At 48.6% G+C, this 27,284-nt stretch overlaps 8 protein-coding genes across 8 annotated transcripts; 3 read left to right on the top strand and 5 right to left on the bottom strand.

The window, feature by feature from the left end:
• Nucleotides 1-363: 363 nt before the first annotated feature.
• Nucleotides 364-1,263, top strand: BROUX77_003580 (uncharacterized protein; the record flags this gene model as incomplete). The annotated part of the gene is made up of 4 exons (XM_073748247.1): nt 364-383; nt 596-823; nt 937-1,069; nt 1,126-1,263. 4 exons carry the CDS (start codon nt 364-366, stop codon nt 1,261-1,263), a joined length of 519 nt encoding a protein of 172 aa, XP_073606005.1.
• Nucleotides 1,264-1,737: 474 nt separating this feature from the next.
• On the bottom strand, nt 1,738-3,553 carry BROUX77_003579 (uncharacterized protein; the record flags this gene model as incomplete). The annotated part of the gene is made up of 3 exons (XM_073748246.1): nt 1,738-2,168; nt 2,226-3,193; nt 3,270-3,553. 3 exons carry the CDS (start codon nt 3,551-3,553, stop codon nt 1,738-1,740), a joined length of 1,683 nt encoding a protein of 560 aa, XP_073606004.1.
• A 605-nt stretch (nt 3,554-4,158) lies between these two features.
• BROUX77_003578 (uncharacterized protein) lies at nt 4,159-5,487 on the bottom strand (the record flags this gene model as incomplete). Its single annotated transcript, XM_073748245.1, has 4 exons — nt 4,159-4,657; nt 4,728-4,817; nt 4,887-4,962; nt 5,031-5,487. The coding sequence occupies 4 exons, from the start codon at nt 5,485-5,487 to the stop codon at nt 4,159-4,161; spliced, it is 1,122 nt and encodes a 373-aa protein (XP_073606003.1).
• A 9,015-nt stretch (nt 5,488-14,502) lies between these two features.
• Nucleotides 14,503-15,459, top strand: BROUX77_003577 (uncharacterized protein; the record flags this gene model as incomplete). The annotated part of the gene is made up of 1 exon (XM_073748243.1): nt 14,503-15,459. One exon carries the CDS (start codon nt 14,503-14,505, stop codon nt 15,457-15,459), a length of 957 nt encoding a protein of 318 aa, XP_073606002.1.
• A 1,580-nt stretch (nt 15,460-17,039) lies between these two features.
• Nucleotides 17,040-22,177, bottom strand: BROUX77_003576 (uncharacterized protein; the record flags this gene model as incomplete). The annotated part of the gene is made up of 13 exons (XM_073748242.1): nt 17,040-17,063; nt 17,119-17,748; nt 17,808-18,079; nt 18,145-18,724; nt 18,788-18,957; nt 19,026-20,260; nt 20,313-20,390; nt 20,451-20,469; nt 20,525-21,029; nt 21,085-21,139; nt 21,200-21,293; nt 21,355-21,460; nt 21,515-22,177. 13 exons carry the CDS (start codon nt 22,175-22,177, stop codon nt 17,040-17,042), a joined length of 4,431 nt encoding a protein of 1,476 aa, XP_073606001.1.
• Nucleotides 22,178-23,309: 1,132 nt separating this feature from the next.
• Nucleotides 23,310-23,855, bottom strand: BROUX77_003575 (uncharacterized protein; the record flags this gene model as incomplete). The annotated part of the gene is made up of 2 exons (XM_073748241.1): nt 23,310-23,749; nt 23,810-23,855. The coding sequence occupies 2 exons, from the start codon at nt 23,853-23,855 to the stop codon at nt 23,310-23,312; spliced, it is 486 nt and encodes a 161-aa protein (XP_073606000.1).
• Nucleotides 23,856-24,145: 290 nt separating this feature from the next.
• BROUX77_003574 (uncharacterized protein) lies at nt 24,146-25,288 on the top strand (the record flags this gene model as incomplete). Its single annotated transcript, XM_073748240.1, has 3 exons — nt 24,146-24,211; nt 24,316-24,501; nt 24,557-25,288. 3 exons carry the CDS (start codon nt 24,146-24,148, stop codon nt 25,286-25,288), a joined length of 984 nt encoding a protein of 327 aa, XP_073605999.1.
• A 220-nt stretch (nt 25,289-25,508) lies between these two features.
• On the bottom strand, nt 25,509-26,678 carry BROUX77_003573 (uncharacterized protein; the record flags this gene model as incomplete). The annotated part of the gene is made up of 2 exons (XM_073748239.1): nt 25,509-25,993; nt 26,063-26,678. The coding sequence occupies 2 exons, from the start codon at nt 26,676-26,678 to the stop codon at nt 25,509-25,511; spliced, it is 1,101 nt and encodes a 366-aa protein (XP_073605998.1).
• Nucleotides 26,679-27,284: the final 606 nt, after the last annotated feature.

Below are 27,284 nucleotides of genomic sequence, written 5' to 3'. Positions count from 1 at the left end.
AAGTTGGCTTGAAGTTTATTTTCACGGTCAAAGAGACAAGGGACGCGACGGTGCACAGACGGGCCCTTCGGTGAGCCACACTTACCGAGCTTGGATCAGCGTACAAAAAACAATGGAGACCCTAGTGCAAGAGATATAACCCACAGATGACAGCTGCACGTGACTCCCATAATGCGTGGAAAAGGTCAGCCAATCATGGTCATCCAATTGCGGCGAGCCAACTTCGGGAATCCCAAGCTCACATCTTCATCCTTGGAGACGACCGACTGCCGCTTACTTCGCCCACACCCCGAGTCTCTTTGATCCCGCCCGCGACTCTATCCTCCAAACCCACCGGCCGATTTCGAGCACCGATTGCCCACAATGTCCACCAGAAAAGCTCAGTACGTTGCGGCCTCCCCAAAATCCTACTCAGCCGAGTCCGCTCCGCTCTCCTCGTCTAGCGGCCCATCAATACCCACCCGCCCACTCGTTGCTGGGATCCGTAGGGCGCTTTATTAGCTAGACGGCGGAAGCAGCCCTGATTGTAGCTGTGCGCATATCAAGTCCAAGTGCTAGCTAACCAGCATGTCTCGTGCTTCTCTTCACACAACAGGTTCGATCAAAGCCTCCTCTATGATCTGGCGCCTATGCCGGATCATGTTCCCAAGGTTGAGGAACTTGGTGCTTCGTCGGCGCCGCTGCTGTCTGCTGCGTTTTTCATTGGCGCAAGATGCCGCCCCTACAACGACGATTTCATGCAGTGCAAGTCAGAGGCCAATGGCCGGGGAGAGTTTGACTGCATGAAGGAAGGCCGGAGAGTGACCCGGTGTGCTTCGAGCGTGTAAGAGCCACTTGCCAAATGGGTCTCCTGTCCGGTGATATAACCATCACCTCCCGGTGTACAGCGCAGAACAGTGCCGGGCTGCCTTAAACACACTGCTAATAAACTCAAAGCATCAAGGACATCAACACTCACTGCTTGTCCGAGTTCCGCAAGCATTGGCAATGCCTGGACAACGGCAACCACCAACTATGGCAGTGCCGTGGAGAGGAGTGGAAACTGAACAAGTGTGTCTATGACAACCTGGTACGTGAACCACCGTGTGGCGCTACATTTTACTCTAGCTAACGCGCGTCCTCTAGAAACTTGAGAAGCACATCCCCGACCAACCCAAGACCAGCACTCCCGTGCATCTCCGCCAGTCGCAGATCTTTGCGGACCACCCCGCTACACCTGGCTCGAAGCCGTTTATCGCTGCCTCAAGCAAAGAGTCGGCCTAGGGCCAGTTGAGAGACAAGGACTACAAGTTGACATGGAAGCCGCATGCCCCTTCGTTGCTGTTGTCTCCTGCCCCCCACCGCATACTCTTATATTCACTCACAACCAGGGACTCCATGGCCTACCATGGACACCGCGGATGCCCCACTGGTCCATCGCTTTGTGACATTGATGGTGTATCCAAGCCTCTTTATTATACATTTGATACAGCCACAGAAGCGGGCCAGTCGCGGGCTCCGGAAGCTATTCTACAGACCAGGATTGTATTTAACAGAAGTCGGGCTGCTCACCGATGAATTGATGATGATAACAGCTCTCTATATTTTTGCTAGTCGTGACCATATGAAACCACCACAGCCATGTGAACTTTTATAATATACGCTGGAACTTTTTTGTAGAACAGCGGGCAAGCCATACAACACGTAGTTAATAAAATTTCCACAGTAGGCACTCATCTATATCCCCTCTTGAGCCCATCATGACCACTCCGGCTTTGATCGTCCACGGCAACCTGAAGGCACTCCATATCCAAGCTTGGACCTTTCCATACTAAAGGGCGGCACCAGAATCTGAAAGTCTTCATCATCGGTAAGCCCCCATTCCTTACCCGACATGTGCTCAAAGTTCTCGGGTCGCGTAAACAGCTCCGGCCGGACCTTCTTCAGCTGTGCGTGTACTTTGATGAGAAGGGCAAGCATATCTTCGTTGTGGCGCGCCATGAACCCCTCGTTTCTCGCGAGAAGCGCACTGCGCTGCGAATCAGTGTATTGGCCGAGGCGGTAGTACCAGATGTTGTACTGGATGAGAGACACGTTGATATTGCATGTCACAGGCTCGCGGCTGCGGATGAGCAGGGCTTCGAGAATTGCAGCTGCTCCAATCAAGCCGGTTTGATAGTCGGCGTTGGCTAAACAAGAAGTCAGTATGAGGTCGCGAAGAACAAGCTGTCGCAATTCCAACTTACGCAAAAGCGGCAACACGGGCTCGTCCAGGCCTAGAAACTGTCCCTGGAGCCACGATATTCCCACCATACAATCGCTGATTTGCTGCCACCCAGAGCGCGCCTTTAGCGGCCCAGTCCATCCATAGCAGTTCTCTCTTGCAATTACAATGGACGGATTGATCTCGCGGAGTCTCTCGGTGCTGAAACCAAGACGGTCAAGCACGCCAGGTCGGTACCCATCGACAATCACGTCAGCATCACGGACCAGCGTTTCAAAGACGGCCTTGCCCTCTGGCGTTTTCATGTCGATGCTGGCATCTCGCTTGCCTGTGCTGAGATCAGGCAGCAGAATAGTAACGTCAGGCAGTGCGATGTTGCCAACCTTAAGCACATCGGCACCCAGGACCGCAAGAAGCTTGGATATCACAGGTGCCGCCACCACACGCGAAAAGTCGATAACCTTGATCCCTGCCAATGGTTTGAGCTCGCTCCCGCTTTCGCCTCCGGTGGTCTTGTCACCGGGGGCTTGTGTAGGCCAGGGTACAGCGGCGGGGATGGCTACTCTCTCGCGGTTCCACAGCGGCTCGGCAGCCATGGCCTTTCCATGCTCGCTGGCAAAGAACTCGTCAGGGGTCAGGCAGGTTACGCCGGCCTGGGCAAACTCGTTGTTGGCCTGGTCCTCGAGAGATGCTGCAGTGCGCTGAGCAACTTTGTCGGCGTAGATAGCGAGGGCCTCGTCGTAGGTGAGATCGTCCTGCTCCGAGACGTCCATCATGCGCATGGTGGCAGCCGCATTCATGGACCCATGCAAAAAGTACCAGCGGTCATCGGCTGTCTTGTATATGCCAGTGGATGCTCGGTGGATGGGCTTCCCCATGTCATAGATTTCGCCCTTGGCCAACTCGGCCATAAGCCCCTTGTGTTGGACAAAACAACTGCCCTTGATGGAGGGCAGGATTATGGAGAGCGCAAAGAGCGTCGCAAGATCTCTATGGAGTTAAAGCAAGTCTTGTTAGCTCAAAGTGAACCTGCCCTACCCGTCCTACCAGTAGGGGGGCTACATACGTATTGACGCTGGTGCTTTGGAGCGGGATGTCGTATCGGTCCGAGGCAATAGCATTGGCAGCGCTGACTACGAGGCCAAACAAGGCCGACATGCTTTCTGTGAGCTTGCATGGCGATGGGACAAAGGGTTGAGTGTCGTCACCCGTGAAGCTCACATGAGAAGCTGCCTTGACAACATCAGGGTGCAAACTCAGCTGCCGATCAGCGACGAGCTTCTCGGCAAAGAGCCGCTGTGCCTCGTGCTGCACATTGTACGAGTCCTGGGTGTTTGAGGTGTCTGCCATTGAGATGTGGTGATGCGAGAAGAGAGGGCATAGAGTGAAAGGAAAAGGCGAGAGTCCAAGCTGCCGAGTTATTCTCGCTGTTTCGTGAGGGGCCCTGTCACCTTATTATGTCACATTTTATGGTTATGGGCGCAATCGGGCGGCTGACTACGGACGAGGACGCATTCACACAAAGCACGGATCTGAAGTTGGAATGATACGACATCAGGGAAGCGGATATTTTGCCAACCAACATGCAGGCAATGCCCATGGTCAAATCCTCCTGTAAGCGCCGACGGGGGATGTGATCGAAACCAAGACTCGGGCAGCAGCGGTGGCATCTCAACTCCAACGAGACACTCTTGCTGTGACATCTCATCCGGGAAAATACCGCTTCTTCGCCCTATCAGAATTCTTGCTTGACAGGGCTCTACTTTTGTTTATGGAGTCTGGACAGGCCACATGGTGCATTGAACAAAAAGGAAGGCAAATGTAACATCAAAGGCCCGGCGCTACATGCGAGAGCAGTTAAAGCGACACAAATTAATTCCAAGACATGCTGTATGCGCCTTTGTTCCGTGTGTGCAAAGCTCTAGCCAACTAACGATGGCTTTGACGCGCCGTCTCTAAGACGCCTTGCCCATTGGATCATGGGGCTTCAGGTTTTCAAAGGCCGACGAAGTCATGTCCTGCAGCGCTATCCTCAGCCATTCTGGAAATACCCGCAGCCATGGCGTAAATGATATGCTTGCCGGCACAAACTTGTTCTGACTGTCTCCTCTATGCAAAACACTCACGATCTCGTCCGCCACGTAGTCGGCGGTTACACTCGCCATGCCCGGCACTTTCTTGATTCCAGTAAACATGTTGGTCTGGACATGGCTGGGCTTGATCAACGATAGCCGCACGGCGGGGGCGTTGTATGAATGCTTCAGCTCGGTATGCACGCCTTCATAGATGCTCACGGCGGCTGCTTTGGTGGCCGAGTAGTCGGCCCCGCCGACCGAGGTGTGGTAGCCAGTTTGTGAGCCCATGATAAGAATATGGCCGTGGTTATGGGCAACGAGATGCGGCAAGAAAGACTTGATGGTCCAGAGGAGGCCGAGAGTGTTGACGCCAAATGTTCTGCGTGTCTTTTTTTCAGCAAGGAGGTTCAGGTCTATCATTAGGGATCCAGTAGTGTGCGTCTACTCACAGTTCAATGTCCTTCTTGCTGGCCTTGAGAAGAGTTTTGCCCCGGCATACAGCAGCATTGGCGATTATCACGGTGGGGTTTCCCAGATCCCTTAAAGCTTGTTAGCAAACCAAGGTTCATTTTCCACAGGAATAGGATGAAGCAAGCTAACTGCCTTACCTTGTAATCTTTGCAGCAGTTTCTTGTAGCTTTTCGTAGCTACCAACATCACATTTGTAGTAATGCAGGTTTGATGCTATATCTCACGAGCCAGTTAGCAAGTGAAGAAATGGAAAATAAACCGGCCCAGAACACGTCACTCACGCTTTTTGTAGCTCAACGGCATCACATCAATGACAACCACTTGTGTACCCTGTTGGGCCAGTTTCTGCGCCGTCCTCCCGCCGATGCCTCCCGCGCCTCCGGTGATCAACACAAGCTCCCGGCTCCAATCGAACGAGGACCGGGTCCCATGATTGAGTGCACGGCGTGACAAGGCATTGCTAGCCATGTACACAGCTATCAACCCAAGAACCAGAGTCGGAAATGTTGGAAACCACAGTCTGTTCACCGAGATGTCGAATATCGACAGGTAAGAAGATACCGAGCCGAAGGCGGAGGCGGGTGAGAGCCAAAATGGCGACGGGGGTGTAGAAGACGGGGTATGAGATGCCGGTGAGAACATGGCGTTGAACATGAAAGAGGCAAACGCGAACAATGAGGCACCTTTATCCTGGGACATCACGGCATCGCAAACTTGACGAGAGTTTATCGTAGTCATGGCGATAGACGGGGCACCCGAGACAAGAACGACAAGCAAAGAGGGTTTTTTCTGGATCCCTCCGATCCCGTACGCAACTTCTTCTACCAAATGGAGGGGACCAGATGGCGGGACCACATGTAACAAGATGCAAGGGTCGGCTTGACGGTAGGATTCACTTAATCTTATACTTGGTTCTTGAGCCCTCCAGAGAAGCAGGGAGAAAGGGGACAAGAAAGAGAATTTCTCGTGGGTCTGTAGAGACATAGACAGCAATCAAGTCAGGCATGACGATAGTGACGAAGTTGAAGCTCTCTCAGGGCACTACCGAATCATTCATCACCACCTCTCGGCCACCGCATTTCCATCCGGGGCCTTATACGTGCGAGAACGACACGTCACGAGCTAAAAGGTCGAATCCATGTGTACGTCCTTTCTCAATTTGACCCTTGCCCACAAGTGGCTGTAGAGCAAGGGCTCGGGCCTTCGCAGTCCGCAAGCACTAGCTCATCGGGACGAGCTGTAGTTTGCCTGTATATTTCTATGTACTTATGCAACTATCGCTACTCACATACGCGGTCTTCTAAACAAGTCACTACAAGCACATCTGGAAATATGCCAGTCCGCAGCCATCTACAAGCCGCCAAAGTGTCGCCCCCGCCCAAAATACCCAGCACGGTACTGATAGTTTGCCCATGGATCCGGAGGCAGCCGCGGCGAAAGCTGGGACGAAGAAGATAAAGACAAGGAAGGAACACTCCTTTGACACAATCGCACCTTCCTTGTTTATATAAGCAGCTTCTTTCAATCATCAGTAGTTGGCGCAAAACAACAACAAAAAAGCAGCGTGACTCATTGCTACCATGTCATTCTCGTTCTGAAGTGATACATCCTATTCACCAGGGCCATAGTTGCTTTTTCTTGTACCTTGCCGCGTTTTGTTTCTTCACAGTCTGTTGCAGGATTGTGATTCGGCTATTGAAAAGACACGGCCTACCAAAATAATGGGTTCTCAAGAGCCCGCGTGTAATATGACAACCTATAAGTGGGACATACACCGGACTCTGAAAAAGGGGTTTGCGGGTTGTGGCGAGACGCTATGAACACCACTCTAGGCCGTACGCCACATTTATACATTTAGGGTTTGTGTCTGCACTCACAATGATGGCATTCCAACTTGCCTATCAGATGCACCAAGTCGTGAAATTCTGTCTGTTTTCATAGTCCTTATATTTGCCCAACACTCTTCTCCCATGATTTTTGTGACGAGGTCTCAAGGGAACATGAAATTCAAAAACCGTCCTCGAGTTCCAATACTACGGACTATCAAGAGAAACAGGGCCAAAAACCCATTGTACTCTCACCGCCTGTGACACCGCACTTGCACCTGCACATGACTTGTTTTTTTTTCTCTTAGCCGTTGTCTCACGACGCACGTCAGTTCCGTCTGTTTTGTGTGTTTTTGGGCTTATGTTTTTCTTTCTTTCCCGTTTGCTTGCTCTTTATGTTGTAGCTTTGTCCCAGCCGCTGTGTCTTCGGCGTTCTTCTGTGCGACGTCATCACAAGGTCTGTGTCACCACGTCGGCTGACCACTTTGATGTAACTGTCAGTCGGCCATACGCCGACGGCAATGACTGCACATGACGACATTATTGGCATAGTAGATACAAATGTGCAATTCATGACACCTCAGGTTAATCTCTTGTATAGATTTTACGTAGTCTATCCTTTAAACAGACTCGCCGGCTTGGCTACAATGTGAGTACCGTTCGGAAGTTCGTTTGTTCCGGTTAGAATATCGGAACAAGTTGCGCCATGTAGTACAACCGCACATACATATACACGAGACTTATAATTCTCCCTTCAAACGCCTCCAAGTGGAACTTCATAGATTCCAAACTAGTCTCCCCCTTCCTGCATCTCCAGCTGCGTACTTTTACATGCATAGATAGGCAATCGGGTAAGTAGTATCACAGCTGAGTCACTAACACCATGCTAAGGAGGCCAAGGACTTGGTGCAAGAGTCACAAAGTCCGCTCGTGGCGGACTCTAGTTGCACCAAAAGGTCTCGGCATCGTAGCCTGTGGAAAAAACGAAACAAAAAGAAATAGCGACAGTCAAATAGACCTAAGAGAAGGAATAAAGTTCCAGGAAGAAGACACGTCTAGACGATATATGCGGCATGTGCCTCCAAGGAGCCCGCCTCTGAAACCCATACAGCACGTGTTCACGTTTCTCAGCTCACACGGGGAAGGATAGGGATCAATAAAAGAACTAGACCTAATAAGTTTTAGCCGTGATGGGTCCGGCTAGGCTAGCGCAAGCCTTTTCTGGTCTCCGGCTAAAGTTAGTGCTGACAGGTGGAAGAAATCGGCCGGCTATAGCTAGGGGAAAGACTATTATAGTACAACTTTTCTTCTAACCTTTTGGGAACACTGGAAGGTTGAAAGGGATAAAGAATGGGCTTGCTGAAAGAACAGCATAAGTGGGAAGTTGGGTGAAGATAAAACCGATGTAAGACATTTAGGAGAAGGCACTCTCTTTGTTTGAGCGATGTGAAATGGCATAGTGCGTTAGTCTTCTTCTTTGTAATCTCCCAAGTTGACTTTAGCTTTAACATCAAAATGGCATGTCTCGGATCCTGAAAGACCGGTTGTAAGGGCTGGGCTGGGGCTGGTTTGAGGAGGTTCTCTTTCCCGGCCTTAATCTTCACATGCACACAAGAACAGAACGTGGTACTACTAGCAAATATCCAGCCTTAACAACCAACTCAATAGATTGGCGAATTTCGGCTTGGAAGTTGAAGGGGCACATTCAGCAAGGGAACAACGGCATGAGAAATAAACAGACTCACTCGGGCGGTGAAATCAAGGGAAATGAAATACAACGTGGAGGCTTTAGAAATAAAGTTTTTAATTTTTTTTTTCAAACAAAACAAATCTCGACAAAAAAGCAAGACGAATGCAAAGAAGCAGGAAGAAGAGTAGATGTCGGGTTGGGGGCCAAAAGTCTACTCATACAAGTAGTACAAGCGCAATTATCTTCTTCCTTGTCTGGATTGTTCTAGGCCGGACAGTCTGGCTGCATCTTTCTGGTGCTTTACACTTTGTTTGTTTTGGCGCCGACGGTTTATTAGGCCGGTTTCACAGTCGAGGCCGATAATGAGGAAGAGGGGGAGAGAAGAGAGGGGGGAGCCCAAACAACATGGGAAAAAATGGAATAACTAGGAAAATGTTGAAGATTAAAATCATGATGGGTACGACGGGCCGCTGGAGGCGGCATGTGAGCAGGAGCATAAGGACAGCACGGAACGAGATGCAGGAGAGAGGGGAAGCTGCAGCGGGGGGCTGCCATAGTAAAGATGTGCTATAGATTGGGCGCGTGTTTATGCAGGACGCTCGCTATACACGGGGCGTAAGGTAGCCAGCCACCAAGCAAAAGGGAGTAAGAATATAGCACATCACTTACAAGCTAGAGCCGCACTTGTGGTAATAGCTACAAGTATACAGCTAGCTACAGACAACACATATGTACATACATACTGGAGATCGTCAGTAGGACTTGGATGGTTGAACGGTTTGGGTTTTCTCACGAGCCTTCTCCAATGACAGCACCCTTCAACTGGGAGCCATGCTTAATTGCATCCCCCAAAGGGAGCAGACCCAGAGACGCATTGGATAGTTAATCTTATGTTTGGTCCAGACACGCCAGAATCATCAAACTTGACAAGCCGACATCTCACGTTGTTGGTTCCTGGCTAGGCCGGATCAAGGCAGAAGAGCGCCCCTTGATCCCTTGATCGGATGCTTCACAACCGGTCTCGGACCCTAGTCACTAGCAGCGAACCCTAGTCCTTCATAGAGCCAAAACCTGATTAAGCAGTCCTGGTGGGATGAAGAGCTGGTCAGGCCTGTTAGTGCCTGTGTGTCGGCTATCAGGCCGCAGGCTACAGGGGTGTTACAGGGGCCTGACCGCCTGTAAATAAAAACGGCCAAAGAGCGCCAGCAGTGCACGGATAGACATGTCAAAAATCAACGTCACCTTGATCCTAAATGCACAAGTCAAACTCGAACGGTGCAGGAAAAAAGTCATAGCTGAGCTTCCTCCCCACAAAGCGAACAGCTAGGACCGGAGAAGGAGAAAAAAAGGAAAAAGACAGAAGGTGAAGCTTGGGTGCAGATCACAGACACTTTGTCGAGGTTAAGCTTGTGACAAGAAGAGCTAACAAGCAACAGGGCACATACAGCGAAAAAGGGAAACTGGATGGTGGCACCCGAGTAAGAATCAATCTGCTGCTGACCGAATGGCATCAGGGGAAAGACAAAGAGAAAACAGCCAGAGAGAAAGGGTTTTATATTCTCAATTCTGATACACGCAAAAAGGAACGGGAAAGAAAATAAAACAGAGGAACAACAAAGGGAGATCAGGTACAGTCAGGGGTGAAGAAAGAAAACAGGAATAAATCCAGCGATCGCTCCTTGTCTGACAGCTCGTGAGATTTGCGATCTCAAAGGTCTGCGACGATCTCTCTTTTGCCTCACTTTTGGTGCATGATTTTCGCCATACGCACAATGTGATGTATTTTTTTTTAGTATGAAAAGTCGCACATCCGGTGGCGCTTTAGAGGCGCGCTTGGGACGGGAAATAGATCTTCTGAAAAAACGGCAGTTGCAACCACAAAAGAAAAGGGAAAGGGAACAAAAACCCGCCACGGCAGCTACTCGTCGCGGCAGCGAATATCTCCGATGAATCAGACCCTAACAAGAGATACTAAGGAAGACGCACTAAACAAAATCTCAACTATAACGCTGGAAATCAAAACCTTAAAAGTTGCATATCATGTTTGGCTTCCAAAGGCCCCGAAATTGCAGCGTTGCCCGGTGTTTATATGCGCAAAAGGACAAGTGGACTGACTGTTGTTTGTGTTCGCTTGGTTGTTTGTTGTTGTTTTCTTCTCCCTTCCTTTGGTTCCGTCTCCGAGTTCTAGATCTTTTACACGTGGGCTTAGGGTTCTTACAACCACGACGCTAGGAATGTACTGTGCAAGTATTACATGTGCGAGCCAAGCTAATGCATCCAGTTTCACCGCCGGCCGGTTGTTCATCCTGTTGCTATGTACACAAGTGGCCCTTGCCTAACGTCAGCAGCAGCACAATACAACTATCCAAAGACAGGTAGCTAGGTAGAGACCAAGCGAAAAAAGGTTGAGCCCTAAACCGGCGAGACACTGTCGCTGACAATTCCGCTGACGATGTCGCTGAGCGTTTTGTCTTGGTGACTTGAGCAAACGAAATTAAGGGTTATGAATGCCAACCGCCAGCCTGTGTCACATCTGTGAATCCCCGCCTGTGACCTCATCCAAATCTGCTCTCCGACAAGCCCCTTCTTACAACACTAAGAGCCAATGTCGAATTCTGGGGCCAATGAAGGCCCTTGGCCAAGCCCAAATTAACCCCTTCCAGTCTCAGCCCTGGTATTTACTGGCAGTTTAGGCTTTAACCTAGAGCAGCCTTAACAAGCTGAGCATGTTGACCAAGAGGGAAAGGGAAGTGAGCGAAAGAGTATGTGTGACAACAGCCGGGTGGATAGGACAGGGTAAGCTTAGTACGTGTTTCAGAATGAGCTAGGCGCTCTTGTGTTGTAATATGTAGTGCATATGCATACAGACAAGTATTTCCCTGTCCAAGTAACTAACACCCAAGGAGCAGTTTATTGGAGGTCTCAAGGGCAGACCAAAAATGTAATAGTGAAGAGACCATTGGACGTTGCATATTGCAGCGCAAATGTGCACATTTGACAAACGGTAGACGACTTACGCCCAGTTGTGCCTGTCCATAGACCAGATAGACGGATAGGGTTGGGGTAAATATACAACCAACGACACTAAGTCGTGCAGCACTACACATGCAGGGGCTGCTGGGTGGAGAAGGAAGGAAACAGCCATTGTGTTCCTGCATGTTCTATTGCGGACTTGACTGATAGCAACTGCCACACGAAATTGTACACAAATATAAAGTTGCTGACTTTGTCGAGCGGGAGCAAGGCAGGAGCGAGGACGACATGAGGGCAGCCATTAGATTACATTACACCAACAAAATGGCAACTTCTATTTCCTGATGTTCATGCAGCTCGACATCAAAGGTACTTGTGTAGATGTAACTACATGAATTTCTTCATTTATTTCTTTATTTATTCCAGCATTGATTGCATTGTATTGTATTGGAAATGCCCTCCCTCTTGTTTCTAGGTGCGTTCCCTGATCTTTCTAAATTGCCGTCACACCTCTGCCGTGTAAACCGGCGTGGGTTTGCGGTTGTTTTCTATAAAGTCCCGCTCTAATCTCGCATGTCCGTTTGTCTCCCCCATCTTCCCGTCCATGACAGGGAGCGCCGGTAGGAGTAATAAGAAGGAAGAGGGATAGGGAGAGTCTGGAAGTGACACTTTAATTAACTATACACAGTTTGAAGCTACCAACAGCCTCACCCAGTTCGGTCACTTGACATGCATACCAGCCAGAGATGCCCATGTCTATGTCCGATACGGTACACCTTGACCAAGGTCTGGACTGGAATGCATACACAGCACAGCACCACTACACGACGAGGACTTGGCAGTCTACGCCAAGACCTTTGTCTCCTGGTGGTATATTCCCAGCCGGATTTACCAGGCGTGAGTGCAGCGCAGCAGACTGAGCAAGTGGCGGGATGAACTCTAGGTGCAAATAAATAGATAGTTTGGTTGTAGGCTCTCGAGGGCCAGCAAATAGATAGTTACTCGGTTTGGTTGTAGGCCAGCATGGCTGGATCTACACACAGTACAGAGCTGCTCTTGCGTATAATTGTAGCACCAGCAGGCGGGCCACCGGTTCTGCTGAATAGTCCTACAGGATGCATCTGTCATCGAGCTGAGACAGCCGAGCAGCTAACACTGGGTGAAGGTGAGAACGGGGGCACAGGCACATCATGGCGAGAAGAAAATAAGAAGGAGAAAAGAAACCATGTGTGTAATTAAGCAAAAGGAAAAAAAAAACAGAAAAAAAAAAGGTGCGGCACAGATGTGTAAAAGAAGCACACAAAGTAAAAGAAGCTCAGGCATGAGAAAAGAAGAAAATGCACCACGAGAACGAGGCAAGGACATAGGCATGGACAAGCCACAATTGCCGGAGAAGAAGATGGGCACGGGTCTGGGCAGCAAGTTGAGCGAAGACCACAGGAGACCACAGGACGCCCACAAAGCAGAGACACGCAGGTCAGCCAGCACAACAGCGTGCATCACTATCAAACAACGCCCCGAAGCCACTGGCGCCCTGGTATGCTGGACGGCCAGCCAATGATCACGCACCACAGGCCTTTGGTCTTCTTGTGCGTAGCGGTGGTGGCCGGCTTGGCGTGGTATCGCCAACAGGCAGTCCGGCGTGGTACTGGTGCTTGGTGTGTATGTGGATTTAAGTTGGAGGATGGCGACGTAGCGACGGGCAAATGACAGGAGCCTGGAAATAGATTGCTGGCCCATGAATGTAGCCAATCCACGGAGCGGAAGCCCGTCTGGGGAAGAAAGAAAAGAAAGGTTGAGGTTGTGTTGTGGTGGTGAAGTGGAGGGTTCCACATGGGGGCGAATTTACCTCAATTTACCGGCTTTGTCGCGCGAGCCATGGCGTTTTCTCTCTTTCCTCTCTTTTCTCGCGTGAGCCTATTATTTTATTTTTATTTTACGGCTAACTCGTTAGTTGGTTGCTTCTTTTTGGGACCTGCGATGCGATGCGATACTACTTCCTTCATTCTCGCCGTGCCTTCCCTTTCTTCCTTTCTCCCAGGCTCTGGGCCCTAGGCCCCAGGCCAGGGTCTGTCGTCGTCTTCCTTCCTTCCAGGGACAGTCCCAGGAGGAAGGCAACCTGCCCTGCCTAGCGTAGCTGCACAAGCAAGCAAGCAGGTGCCTTCCCATCACTCGCCGCCTTCCAAACGGCCACCGCCTTATATGAGCCGGCCGCTGCCCTCGTCGAGTTCAGATCTTCTTCCCTTTCCTTTCCTCCTCACCAGCTCTTTTTGGTTCTTTTCTTCTTCGCTTCTCTTCTTCTCTGCGCTCCAGCCAGCCTCCATTCCTTCGGTTCGCTGAGTATTTTTATCTTTCGCTTCTTACTCTTGACTTTCCTTTGCTCCAAGCCAACGCCTTTTTTTTGTGTCGTCTAGACATTGTCACTCTTTTTTTCCTTCAACCTGTAAGTTAGTTGTCTTATTGCGTACGCCTGTCGCGTGCTGTTTTTCTTCGCTCTCCGCCTCTGCCAAGTCCTTTTTGTGCTGGGTTGTGTTAGTCGAGCGAGTAACCCGCCCTCACATTATGTCCCCCCTCCCCCTTGAGCCGTTGACGATCAGCTCAACACCGGCCACCACCTCCTTTTTTCCTTTTTGTTCTGGCCAGCCTCGCTTCTGTGACTCTTGAGTGTGTGCTGTCTTTGAATCGGAGCCTACTTAAGCGATGTAGGATCCCCTTCGGAAACTAAACATTCACCAAGTCTGCTCTCAACCAAGCAATGCTGTGACTTGTTTTCTTTTCACCTTTTTGGGCTACGGAATCTCTGCTTTGAGCCCGTGTTCTAGTTTTTTTATGCTTCTTCCCCGCCGACCGGATCTGGACCTCAAGCCTTCGCACCTGCTCACACATCTCTGCTTAGACCTTTCAACAACCTTCACCCCGAAATCTTACCAGCTGTGCTGTTTGATTTCTTACCCAGCTGGTCCTGAGTTTCAACGAAAAAACCACCGAAAAATCAACACGTAAGCCCGAGTCCAGTCCGGTTATACGGTACAGCCGCTTTATCTATGGCCTTTATGACATCACAAGTTTGATGGCTATTCCCACTCCACTCCCATTGTTTCCCTAGGCTTTGTAGTATCTAAGCTTGGCCACACATGAGCGCATCTCTTTCCAATCCACCAAACAAAAGCTACCCGTTCTGGATTGTATAAAACGTGGTGACATTATTTACTAACCGTCAATTGTAGTTATCCTCAAAAAACCACACCCCTCAAAATAGTCAAGATGAAGGCCTCATTTGCTATGCTGGCGGCTACCGCCACCCTGGGTTTTGCCAGCCCTCTTCAGATCCGCAAGCTGGTCACCATGTACGAGGTTGAGACTGTCACCGCCTACGTCTACCCCGACGGCCGCCCTGCTCCCCAGCCCACCGGCAAGGTCAACGCCGACTCTGCCGATTCCTACTACATGAACCGCAAGAAGCCCAACAAGTCTGTCTACACGTCGACCTCGACTTCCACCACCACCTCCACCACTTCCTACGCTGTTGCTGAGGTCACACCTGCCCAAGTTTATGAGCCTACGCAGGAGCCTGCTCCCGTCTACGTGCCTACGCAGGCACCCGAACCTGTCTACGCCCCTGTGTACGAAGAGACCACTCCCGTTGTTCAGACCCCTGTTGTGGAGACACCCGCTGTCTCCACCCCTGTTGTCTCCAACAACGGTGGTGGCTCTACCGAGTCTGAAGCTTCTCTATCTTCGCACAACATCCACCGTCAGAACCACTCTGCCTCCGCCCTGAGTTGGGACGAAAACTTGGCTGCGTACGCTCTCACCTCGGCCCAGAAGTGTGTCTTCGCCCACGATCTGACCCCCGGTGGTGGTGGCTACGGCCAGAACATCGCAATGTTCGGCAGCTCTGACAACATGCCCGACGCCGGCACCGCTATCGAGCAGGCTGTCACCAACATGTGGTACAACAGCGAGCTTGACCTGTACCCCGGCTACGGAGGTGAGCCTGACATGAGCAACTTTGAGAAGTGGGGCCACTTCTCCCAGATTATCTGGAAGGACACCCAGAAGGTCGGCTGCGCTTCGTTCAAGTGCGCTGCCGGCACCATGGCTAGCATGGAGTCTTGGTACACCGTCTGCAACTACTCTCCCCCCGGCAACTACGGCGGCGAGTACTCCAGCAACGTTGCTCCTCCCGTTGGTCTGGCCAAGTCTGAGGTCACTTTCTAAGTCAAATGTCACCTTTTGCTTTTGGCTTGCCTGACCGATAGACACGTTCTCTTCTCTTACGCCTCATTGATTCTCTTCTCCCCCCTTTTGGGCACTATCGTTCGAGAGGCCGGCGTTGACTTCATTCCAGCAAATGGGTGTGTTTCCGGGGGCCCTTCTTTCACATGTTGATTTTCCACACTTGGTTCTTTTTGTGTTTGGTTGTTTATGGGCCAGGTGATGTCTCTTTTTTCCTTTTTTCTTGATTATTCTTTTCTATTTTACGCTTCGAAGGAAGAAGCACGGTTTTTTTTTCTTTTGAAAATCAAATTTCAACGCTATATTATCTGTTACAACAGGTTATTTTTTGTCTACTTTTTTCAATACGATTTTCAAAAAAAAACAACTGGCTGTTTTCGTGTGTGTGATTTTGTCTGTTTTTTATGTCCACTTTTGATCTTCCTTGGCACTCCAGACTCGAAGAATCCCTGCGCCTTTAGCCTGTCCTTGCTTGCTTCGGCTGGCCTGACCTCTTGTTTCAAGTCAACTTCCAGGGATCCGCATCATTTCCCTTTGTGGCTTTGGTCTTGGTCATAAATGGTACATTTCTGTGAGAGAGATAGGGAGGGGGGGACAGAGGAGAATGGGGAACATCACAAGGTCGAAAAAAACCACCACCGGCTACGGAATGAATACTTGTGGCTATCACGTTCCTTTTTTTTTCTTTTCTTTTTTTTCTCTCTTTATTTCTCTGAGACAATTCCTCTTTTTCTTTTTCTGCACATCCTTTCGTTGATTGTTTCCTTGGGATTATTTAGCTCACATAGTTAATACAATGTTGACTTCATGAAAATGTTTTATAGTGCGTAACTACCATTATTTTTCTTTATTTTTCTGCGTGGAACATCACCACTACCACCGCCGCCGCCGCCGCACTGCATTAATCGTATTCTCTACACACTATTGGTTTGTCTCTCTCACTCCACAACATCAAGGAAAAAAAAAAAGGTACGACTGACAACTTGCATACACCGGGTTCGTGTAAATATAGAAGCCCTTTCAACCCTTCCCCCCTCCAAAATGTCCAAGCGCCCGGCGTATAAGCGCAAAATGCCTATTCGGGCTCCTGCTCTGAAAATAACAGCCTTTCTCTCTATCAAAGTAAAATGCGGCACGGAGCATAGACGTCGACATCAAAATATTTCACACAATAACTAGTTACATAGCTATACGTCAATTAAGCTTCCACTCTGACTAGCCTTAGCTTCTATTTTTCTTTTTCTCATTTCATCTTGTCCCGCAACCCATCGGACATGCATCTCATTTCCCATGCCACCAACTGCCCCGTGCTCGCACATGCAGCTAGCATCGAGAAAACATCACCACCGTCCCTAAACTTGCCTCCCTATGTCGTCATCACTCTGCTATGCTCTCAGCACTACCCACTACTTTCGGTTAGCCTGATGTATTATTCATGTGCCTATGGCCCTCAAAGAATGAAATATAAGCTATATAATTAGATTGACTCGGACTGACACCAGTGCTTTCCATCAATGTTCGTTGCTATCTTCATGCCCCGTGTTTTTTCCCCTGGGTTACCGCTAGCTCAAGGTTTGAGCCAGGCTCTGTAAATACTTGCGTTAGAATGCAACCGCAGCCATCAACGAGTAGCTCACTTACCATGTAATAATAAACTTTCTTTCGGTGCATCAGTTCGTCATGAGTGCCAATTTCTACCACTACACCTTCTTGAAGCACATATATCATACTGGCCTTCTGTGCTGTATCGACACGCTGGGTTGTAATGACCACTGATCGCCCTTCTCGTAGAAAGTCGATTGTCTCATGCAATGTGTTTGCATCTTCTTGGTTGAGGCCATCCGTCACTTCATCTAGAAGTAGTAGCTTGGGGTTCCGGATCAGTGCTCTTGCAAGTGCAACTCGAATCCTCTGAATTGCCGAGAGCATAGCACCACCAAAGTCTAACACTGTATCATACCCTTCAGGCAGAGACAATGCAAGCTCATGAATGCCCGCAGCACGACTGGCTTCGTACAGCTTTTCGATACCCGTATCTGGTAATGCCCCCAGCATGATGTTGCTCCGGATTGTGTCTGTGATAAGATCTGGTGCCCGGGTGACAGTGGCCACTGACCTACGCCAGGTCTCCGGTGTTTGATACTTGATACTGATCCCGTTGACTGTTATAGTGCCCCTTGTTGGCTCATAGAGGCGTTCTAAGAGTGATAGTATGCTCGTTTTTCCGGACTCATTTCCACCGACAATCGCAATGTAGTCGCCATGTTTGATCTGTAGTTATGCCTATTGTCAGTCTTAATCTTGAAAGTGAATTTCGTCAACTGATTTACCTTGATATTAAGACCAGTTAGCATCGATATTTCATGTTTTGGGTACTTGAGCCAGACGTTGAGGAACTCAATATCAACCCTTCCTTGTTCAATTTTGGGACACTTGGTATCAGAGTCTGTCTTTGGTAGACCAACGTTCTTCAGCTCATCGTTCCTAGGTTCTCGCGATAACATGAGTTTTGCTGCTATGGTCGCGTCTGCAAAGTTGGATGAGATATTGGGACATTGAACTCTAGCAATCCCTTGTTGAACAACTGAAAACAATATGACCACTATGACATTAACGAGTTAGTAGGTTGGTGGATGAGAAAATTAAGAACCTTTTGCATAGACTTACAAAAGTCAAACAGTTGATATTTCCGATTTTCCATAAATCGAACGGCATACCACAAAACAAATGCCATCCAGAAAAATGACAAACTGTCACTCAACCCCACAAGAATAGACGTTCTGACCCGCTTGTGAAAAGACCGCCCGATATAGGCTTGAAGAAAAGTGTGGTGCTTGCTCAGAATTACCCTCTCAATCTTGAGAGACGTGATGGTTCGGATTGCAGCAAGGGTTTCTGTTGCGAACCTTTCTGCTTCATCAAGATTTCTAGTATTGAAGCGCCGACATTGAATTTTGTCTGTAATTGTTAAGAGGGATAGGAGAGCGATTAGAGGCATTGCAGTTCCAGTTGATATGGCAGTTAGTTCCCACCCAAGGTAGAGGCAGATAACGAGGCTTCCAAGCACACTGAATATTGAGATCATTACTATCCCAAATGTCGAACTGAGAAGACGTTGCAGCTGATCAGAGTCAGTTGTGACAGCTGTGGTCAGTATTTTGTTGCTATTGGAGATCTCATCGAAAAATGGAACTGGCTGGTTGATGATATTCGTGAAGTAGTCTCGCCGGAGATCCTCAAATAGTTTCTAACGTCCGTTGTTAGCCAAAATCAAGCTTTACATAGAAATATGAAATGCTAGTTATCTTACAAACGAGAGATGCGTGGTGGCCCAAGTCGAGCACAAATATCCCAAGCTAGCAGTACTTGATGTTGCAACAAACATCAAGCACCAGAATTCCACATGCTCCTGTTGGTCGGCTTTCAGCAAAAAGCTCATAATCTGGTGAGCAAACAAATAGGGCTGAAAAGCTGAAGCAACTGTTGAATAGGTAGTCTGTTAGTCCCTCAAAATCGTCAGAGGACTTTGAATTGGAGGTAATACGTACCACCAATGATCAATGTCCCAAAAGCTAGCAAAAGGTACCAAGGAATAAGTTTTTTTCTTGCCTTCAGAAAAGAACAGCAAAACCCAATGACTCCGCTTGATCGAGTCGAGCCGGCTGCAGGGTTCTTGGCGGCATATATTGTCATGAGATCTAAGCCACGTCTCATGCTTTGTTCCCATTCCCGATTTTCCGTGAACTCAAACCCTTCAAGCATTAGCGGCACGAGCCCGGACCTTCGTCGCCACCAAGTTGACGGCCGTGGAACCGAAGTCTGACTATCGACATCTAGGTGTTGAGAGGTTGCGAGAGTAACATATGCACCGTCCTTGTCCTGGATGAGCTCATTATATGAACCATTTTGAACTACTGAGCCATGAACGAGAACAATAATATTATCCGCATTCACAGTAGCCGAAAGACGCTGAGAAATTATTAGCGTAGTCCTGTTTCGAGATGCCTTCGCCACGGCGTTGAGTACCACAATCTCTTCTCTCCCACCAAGGGACTGTGTGATCTCATCTAGAATCAATAACTTCGGATCACGGATCATGGCCCGAGCAATGGCAATCAATCGCTTTTGTCCGATGCTGAGAGTTGACTCGCAATCTTTAAACCTTGTTTGCAGTCCATTTGGCAGCTCGGATATAAAATCTAGTGCCATGGCGTCGGCACAAGCTCTTTTGACGAGTTCCTTCTTGGCTTCTGGAGATTCGTGCTCTAATATAGACCCAAAAAGGCCATATTTGATGTTCTCTTCAACTGTCCCATCGAAGAAATAAGGCTCTTGAGCAACGAACCCAATCTGAGAACGCCAGCGTCCCAGGTCGATGTTTGATAGAGGTCTATCTCCACAGAAAATCCGACCGCAGCAAAGGGAAGAGTCTTGAAATGGTAGTGGGTTTAGTTCATACCATCGTTCAATAAGTGCCGCAATGGAACTTTTACCGGCGCCAGGTGGGCCAACGATGGCAGTTATCTTGTCTTTCAAGATGGTAAAACTCACATTATCCAGAACCTTCACATCTGGACGAGAGAAATAGGACAAGCTTACATCCTTGAAAGTAATATCCCCAAAACTAAAATCGTTTGGAGACGAAGTTTCATCATTTTTGACAGAAGGTATGTCGATAAAGTTGTAGAGAAACCCAGCGTACTCTGTGGCCAAAGCCAATGATTGAATAGGCTGATTGAATGCACTGATGGATGTAGCGACGATGATCATAGAAACAAAGACACTGTGTAGTTAGTTGGTTAAGCACGAATTGCAGAAGTGGAAGAAGCACATACGTTATCATTGTACCAATATCGGGAATATCATGGGAGATATACAAGTGAACACCGTAGTAGGCTGCTAAAGCATTTGTGCTATAGAGTTTAATGAAGGTTAATAGCACTAGCCATACTGCATTTCTTCCAAAGGCTTACCCAAATAAAATGAAGGCAACTGTTGATTATTGTTAACAATTGGGAAGAGGAAACTTGGGGAATAAGTGACCTACAAGTAGCCTGCTGAACGGAAAAAAGCCTTGTAATTTTGGTACCTTTCCGTGAGGATTGTTCAAGAACAGCCGAGTATTGAGCGATCGGTTGTTTCTGAGCGCCAAAGGCAATGATAGTTCTGGCCATGGAAAGTGCTTCCAGTACCACACCGCAGGCCCTTGAGTTGATGTCTTTGACTGCTACGGTGGCACGATCGGTTGGTCCTGAGCTGAGGGCATATATTGCTGCTATTGGAACAAAAGCGGCAAATATCATACATGCTAGCTTCCAGTTGTAAATAAATGCAACAACCATGGCCGATATGATCATGGCGGACTTTGAAAGCAACAACGGTAAATGCTCACTAAGCCCAGTCTGTAGATGCTCTACCGTTACTATCAGAGCATGAATTGACCAGTTTGATGGTAGCGCATCGTGAACTGAAAGTGGATGGGAAAGGAGCGATCGCAGATAGTGTTCTTGTAGTGCCGTAGTTATTTGAAGACTTGATGTTTGAAAGAGAATCTGGCTGTAGTATTAGATATGGTATTAGAGATTGAGGCGCTGGTGGGGGCTTTACACTTGTGCCATATATTAGCACGAAACGGGCTGCACCAAGGTACAGGAAATGGAATCTTTGAAATATACGATGATTAGCTAACGGTTGAATAATATGAAGCTACGATCGAACTCACATGCTATTGTGAACCGAGTGTATGATGGCCTCTTTCGTCAGTTCGTTTGAATTAGAAGCTGTATAGAACTTGGTGATGTCGTATACGAGTTGGCCTGCGATGGTTTATTGTCAGAAAGGCGGGATAAATATCAAGTTGGACTGACACCAACTTACCTATAATAACGCTCACAGTAGGAAGCGTGCAGCCAGCGGCTATGGCCGTAACAACTCCAATACAAAGTAAAAATCGTTGATAGAATGAAATTTCAAAGACAAGTCGCTGAATATCATCAGATATAGATCAAAGCGAAGGAGGGGGTTTATTACGCCTTACCACAAGTGTGACTAGATGAAAACCATATTCAAGACTTTTTTCTTTAGGGTTGTTGTTTCTTGATTCTGAGCGAGGTCGAAGTGTTATATCCGACTCGTGGGAGCCTTTGGGAAACTTTTGAAGCTTTCCTCTTTTTGGAAGAAGCGCTTCTTCCTGGGAGTTTTCGACAATTCCTGGCTCACATCCATCAAGCTGCGAAGCTTGCCATGCAGAAGAAATGGGCTTCTTCTGGATGGTTGAGGATATTGGAAGGCGAACATGAAGTATGTTTGAGCTGTAGCTGGCGCGGGCAGCTTCAGGATGGGCATTGTCGCTTGTGTCGTCAGTTGTTAAGAGAGCAGGTGTAGTTGTAGAGGGCACTTCTGAGATATGGGCAGATGATCCCACCAGCGACCTAACAGACTCGGGAACGGACCAAAATGATGGCTTTCCTGAGTTCACACTTCCTCTAAATGCCGTTTCAACTGAGGAGTTGGTGGCGGCCGACGCAGCCGAGACATTTCTGGGTTTTAGATGGGATTGCGAGGCCCGAAGATGGGTGTATGTTTGGACTCTATGTGGAGCCAGGTCGTGGGAGGGTGGCGGGGCTGGCGTCGGAGGTGAGACGGTAGGTGGTGAGACTATTGCTGTCGTTTTAATTGCTTCACCTGAAGTCAGTTTCATGGCTCCGGCTTGGTGCTGGGTCTTTTGAAGCCCAGATTGACGAAGCGGATAGAATTATAAGATGTAGCCCGGGCGAATTTGGTGATGGTTGTATCGTGCGGGGTGAATAGTTGATAGAATTTGCAACGTCAGTGAAGGGGGAGGAGGGAAGCGGAGGGAAGGAAGACAACAGTAAACTAGGACTCTAGCCACGTAGAGGTTGAGGCCAATAAGGGAAACTACTCAAAGCAGAAAACCTGTAGTACATAGAAGTCAAAGTAAGAGCAAACAAAGTCTTTCAAAAGTTCCCTCCCACCAAAAAGGAAAGAAGTAATTCAATTTTCTCATCGGGCGGTAAAGAGTGAAAACAGTGCGGGAGAAGCTGGGACTTGATGATCTCAGCCATCAGGGCCCTTGGGGTCATGGAAGTCATACGGAGTGCACAGAAACGTACTGAGACATTTCTCTACGTATGATTTCGTGGGGAGAGTCGCACATGGATAGCTTAGTGTTTGGGGTTGTTTGTGTTGAAGAGGCTAAAATGCAATGTGACTACAGAGCGTAAAAGAATGAAAGTGGCAGTGGAATAATAAAGCATATCGTGAGCAGTTGCGTTTCAAATTCTCTAGGGTAAAGTTTGGGGATGGACAACTGCGGTTTATTCTTGGTATTGTCCACATGCTGAATGTGAGACCTTTTGCACTTGTATATCAAGTGTTGTTTATAGGACCATTGCTATAACATGGTTCGTAGTTTTCTGTTGTTGGATGAAAACTACGCTACCAAGCTTCATGTTTGGTTGTTGGGCGTCTGAATGTTACACAGACGGGTGTTGGTAACCCTGGAAACAACACATGACCCTAGCTATGACAACTGTTTACTTTCAGGAACAGACGTTTTGAAGCCGAGATAGTGTTGCGAGGCACAGCCAATAAAATCTTCTTTACATCCACTCCACAGATAGAGAGTAGTTGTATAATATCTATCAAGCACAAGTAACCAACCGATTGCTGAAAATTCGGAGAATGTATATTGATATCCAATCTATTTATGCAGATCAGATGGTTATACTGGGTATCATAATGCTGCTTCATTGCTCTCCAATTGGCGCTGCACCCCGCGTGGACTCTTCTGTTACTTGTTCAGCCATGGACTATCTCAGTGTTATAGATACAGCCAAACAACTGAGATTTCGCCGGCGGGTTTCTCCGTCAGCAAATATATCATCATCTTCAGGGACCACATCGTCGATAGTAGTGATTGTTTTTGTCTTAACATTAACGACACAATCATTCTCTTGTGAGAACCACGACGCGACACTCAAAGTTTTCTCAATCGCCTTCCCCGTGCCCATTACGACAACAGTCTTTCCGTCTCCCTGGGTGCCGCCAGCCTGCTTCAGTGCACTGATCTTTGCACTGAGACCCATGCCCTTGGACGTGAGACGATTGCTACCGCATGACTCATCCAGCTCTTTGCGCACGCGGCTGATAACAGCCATGAAGGGGGTTTTGCCAGAGACGTAAATGGTTTTAGTTTTAGCAGAGGCAGACTGCTGTTGGCGCAAGAGAGGCCGCTTCTGCACTTTCGTGCCTAGACGGAGATGTTAGTACGGAGGGAGTGGTGATATTGGTCGTAGAAATGCAGACAAACCCTTCTGTAGGCTCGGAAGCTTTGTTTTGCCTGTTGGTGTATTCATTTTCGCGGTGATATTTTGTTGTTTGGACGATGGGCTGTTGATTGACTTGAAGTCGCGACCCCAAGAAAAGTTGTGCGCCACATTTAATTCATTTGTTGTGGCACAACTGTGGCGTACATTACAGTCCAAGCTTTCAGCTCGGCTAGGCTTAGATGCATGAGCAGCTGATGACGTTCCGGGTCGCAACTTGGGTTGTCTGGATTAATTGCGACTGTTGAAGAAACCTGCTAATTATTTTGTTTATCTGGCGTCTCGAAGCTTTTATCAACCACACCATTCACATAGCAGCCATGTCTCTCTCAATATATCCTCCGGTATCGCCTGCACACATAAAACAGATGCAGCAGGAGGCGCATGTGAGTAATAAATGTTATTTGCGCCAGAACCGACATGACATGGCCAGGGCGGCAAAGCCAAGCTTACACAGCACATTGCACGATGCTGACAACTGCCGGCGCAGCAAAGGGAACTCAACTGGATCATCGCCGAGATACGTGAATCGCTACAAGAAGTCAAACATGGTCTACAGGATTGCTATGCGCTACTTGCGCCTGTCGAGCCTGGCAGCACGCTTGTGATGAGCACCCCGCGCAACGAAAAGATCAAAGGCACAGTGACGCGTGTAGGATCGCGATTAGCTAAGGGCGTGAGTGAAGAGCTTGCCATCATCAAATGCGCATGCCATTACTGACTCGCGATAGACCTTACACCTACAACTGAGCACGCAACAGCCCCATGTGCTGACTATCAACACCTCGAAACCCATACATATTAAGCCACTCATGGAAATCCAACAGTCCCTCAATGATGCGATAAATCTGCTCGAACTGACCCTCGATAACGATTCGACGCCCGAGACGCTGTCTGCGCAGCTTCGCGTGTTGACACAGCTCATGTTTGACGCCGCGGCAAATCTTAAAGGCGACCCGGCTGCGACCCGGCCCGTGACACCGTCGTCGCCTTCACCTTCATCCTCTCTCGATACAAGCTGGACTACAATGTCTGCTGCTTCCAACGCATTTGACCCGCCTATAAATTCATCGCTAAGCGTGCATGTTACACTTCAGGACTCTTGTATAGTCCTGTGGCTACGAGCTCTTGAGCCGGCCAATGCACCGGTATTCTTCGGCACCAAAATTGGCCTGGCAATTGGGACAGTACGCAGACTTGAGCACGACGAGATGGACAAGCTATTCAAGTATACATTCAATCGCGACGAACCCACGGTCCAGACCGTAGGGGCAGGGCACAAACAGTTGACCCTTCTGAGCGGGTCAAAGGCTGCTGAAGTATTCGTGCGAGAAAAGATACGGGTTGAAAGCGCGGATCCGAGCTTAATGTCATTACAAGCAAAGATTTCGTCGCTACATCATACCATCATAGCACTTAGACAAAACCTTTCAATTGTCATGGGGGCTGAATGGAACGACTAAAGGAAATGAATCTCGAGTTGAGCTTCAGGTATTTTGCTGACCAGAAAATACTAATTTGCAACATGTAGAATGGCTGAATAGAATAGTGTAAATCAATCTTGGTAAAACAAGACACAATGGTTAACTACAGTTAACTGCGAAGAAGAACAGCACAGGAGATGACAAAGTTTGTCCAGAAAGCGCTAACTATGTAGACTAGTATGACTACTAATATCGCCAACTACCGCACAGGCGACCAGGGCATCGGAATCATGATGCGTGACTTCATGCTTTGGATCAGCGGAACAGTCCGGTGAACGGTCTCACTCCAGCCTTTGACGCCCCAGCTCTGATCACGGCGGAACTTGCGCTCCTCCAAGTTGGGGAACTGCCACAGGTGATGGACGGTGTTTAGCTCTCCTAGTTGCACAAACCACGCACCAACGCCTTCCATAACTTCACGTCGAGCTTCCAGACCGCGACGCCAATGCTGCTCCCACTCGAGCAACTGGCCGGGGTGAAGTGTGTAGGAGCGCAGCTCGAAGACACCGCCAAGTTCTCGAGGAGGGGAGGTCGGCCAGAAAGAAAACTCCTGCATGAGAGAGATCTTCTTAGAGTAGATGAGGGTGCGAAGCTTTTTGTTGAATTCAACGTAGTCTGGGTGATGGGTAATAGCGTATCGAGACTCGTGGTATCCGTGGTAACGATGGTACTCCCAGATGTGCACTTTGACAAATTATGTTTGTTAGAAAGGGCCTTTGATATGTAAAGGGTGTAGTGGTTTGCATTTCTTACCAAAAGTGTCCGAGTCGCCAATCTCAGTCCTCCAGCTGCCGACCAAGTTGACCTTATTTTCGGACAGTTTTGCCATACGGGGATAAAATTCGCCGACTAACTCGCTGTACTCATCTACCTTGTCAGGCTTGACATCGTGCAAAACGATAGAATGGACGTATTTTCCTCTAGCCAGGATGGCGCTGAAGCTCGCCTCGATCTGTGCATCCATCTCACGGCCCTCCTTTGTACCGTAAATCAGGCTGGACAATTTTCCTTGCTTTTTGCCGTCATCTTTGATTCCCTTCTTCTCCTTGTCGGTTGCTGTGCTTAACGATCCTAGACCTTGACCCTGGGACAGCCCTGGGGGCACATAGACCTCGTCGGACGGGGAGTTCTTGAGCTCATTGGCCAGCTCCGTGTTACGCCGCTTGCTTGTTTCGGCAAGCCGTTGGCGGAACTTGGTCTGCTTGGCATCAAAGTCCGAGACACTCGACTTGTCGGGGTTGATGTCGCCGATGGCGGGCGTGTGCTTGGCAAGGCGAATCGAAGACGTGAAGGCACGGGCTCCGGTTGAGGCTGCAGCGAGACGGCACGATGCCGTCAAATACGGACGAGTGGCAGAAATGGGAAACATGGTGGTCGAGCGTCAGGAGTAATAATATGCAAAGGGGAGAGCGTTCTGGATGTTATAGTGGATGGGCGAGACGAAAGAGATGGGGTACGTATTCTCCAACAAGAAGAAAGCCGAGGCAGTAGTGTGCAACTCTGCACAAGGAGAAAAGGCAGTAAATGGAACGTACGAGCGGGCAAATGACGGATAAAGTCACAACCGGCTGGAAGCAGAAGAAACAAAGAGCAGTAACGAGGAGATGATGTTCAAACTGGGGATTTGTGGTACTTGTATTGGTTAGTTATAGCTCAAAGCAACAGTTAGGACGTAATGTATGAAATTAGTTAGTTGACTAGTTATGCCACGCAAGATCAAGTTTTCCTTGACATCAGACAGGCCCAATGGATTCTGAGGAGACTGTAGACATGTGCAAGTTTGGTTGGAGAACGCTTATCCGCCCACAACATGCCATGTCCGCCTGATAATAGGTTGTTTGTCAACGGAAGAACGGTTTAGTACGACCTTGCCAGACATAAACCCTCAAGGCCATGACGACCTGTATTGATTTGATCTGTGCTGATGCTCGGCTTTGACGTTTGACTTTTGAAGCGTCTTGATAGAAAAACCGTT

This window comes from Berkeleyomyces rouxiae (genome assembly GCF_048999995.1).
Source record: "Berkeleyomyces rouxiae strain 22BRR77 chromosome Unknown BrBRR77_ptg000003l, whole genome shotgun sequence".
In the NCBI taxonomy this organism is placed as follows: Eukaryota; Fungi; Ascomycota; class Sordariomycetes; order Microascales; family Ceratocystidaceae; genus Berkeleyomyces; species Berkeleyomyces rouxiae.
Note: the sequence above shows the minus strand (reverse complement) of the source record. Positions and strands in the feature narration are given on the sequence as shown.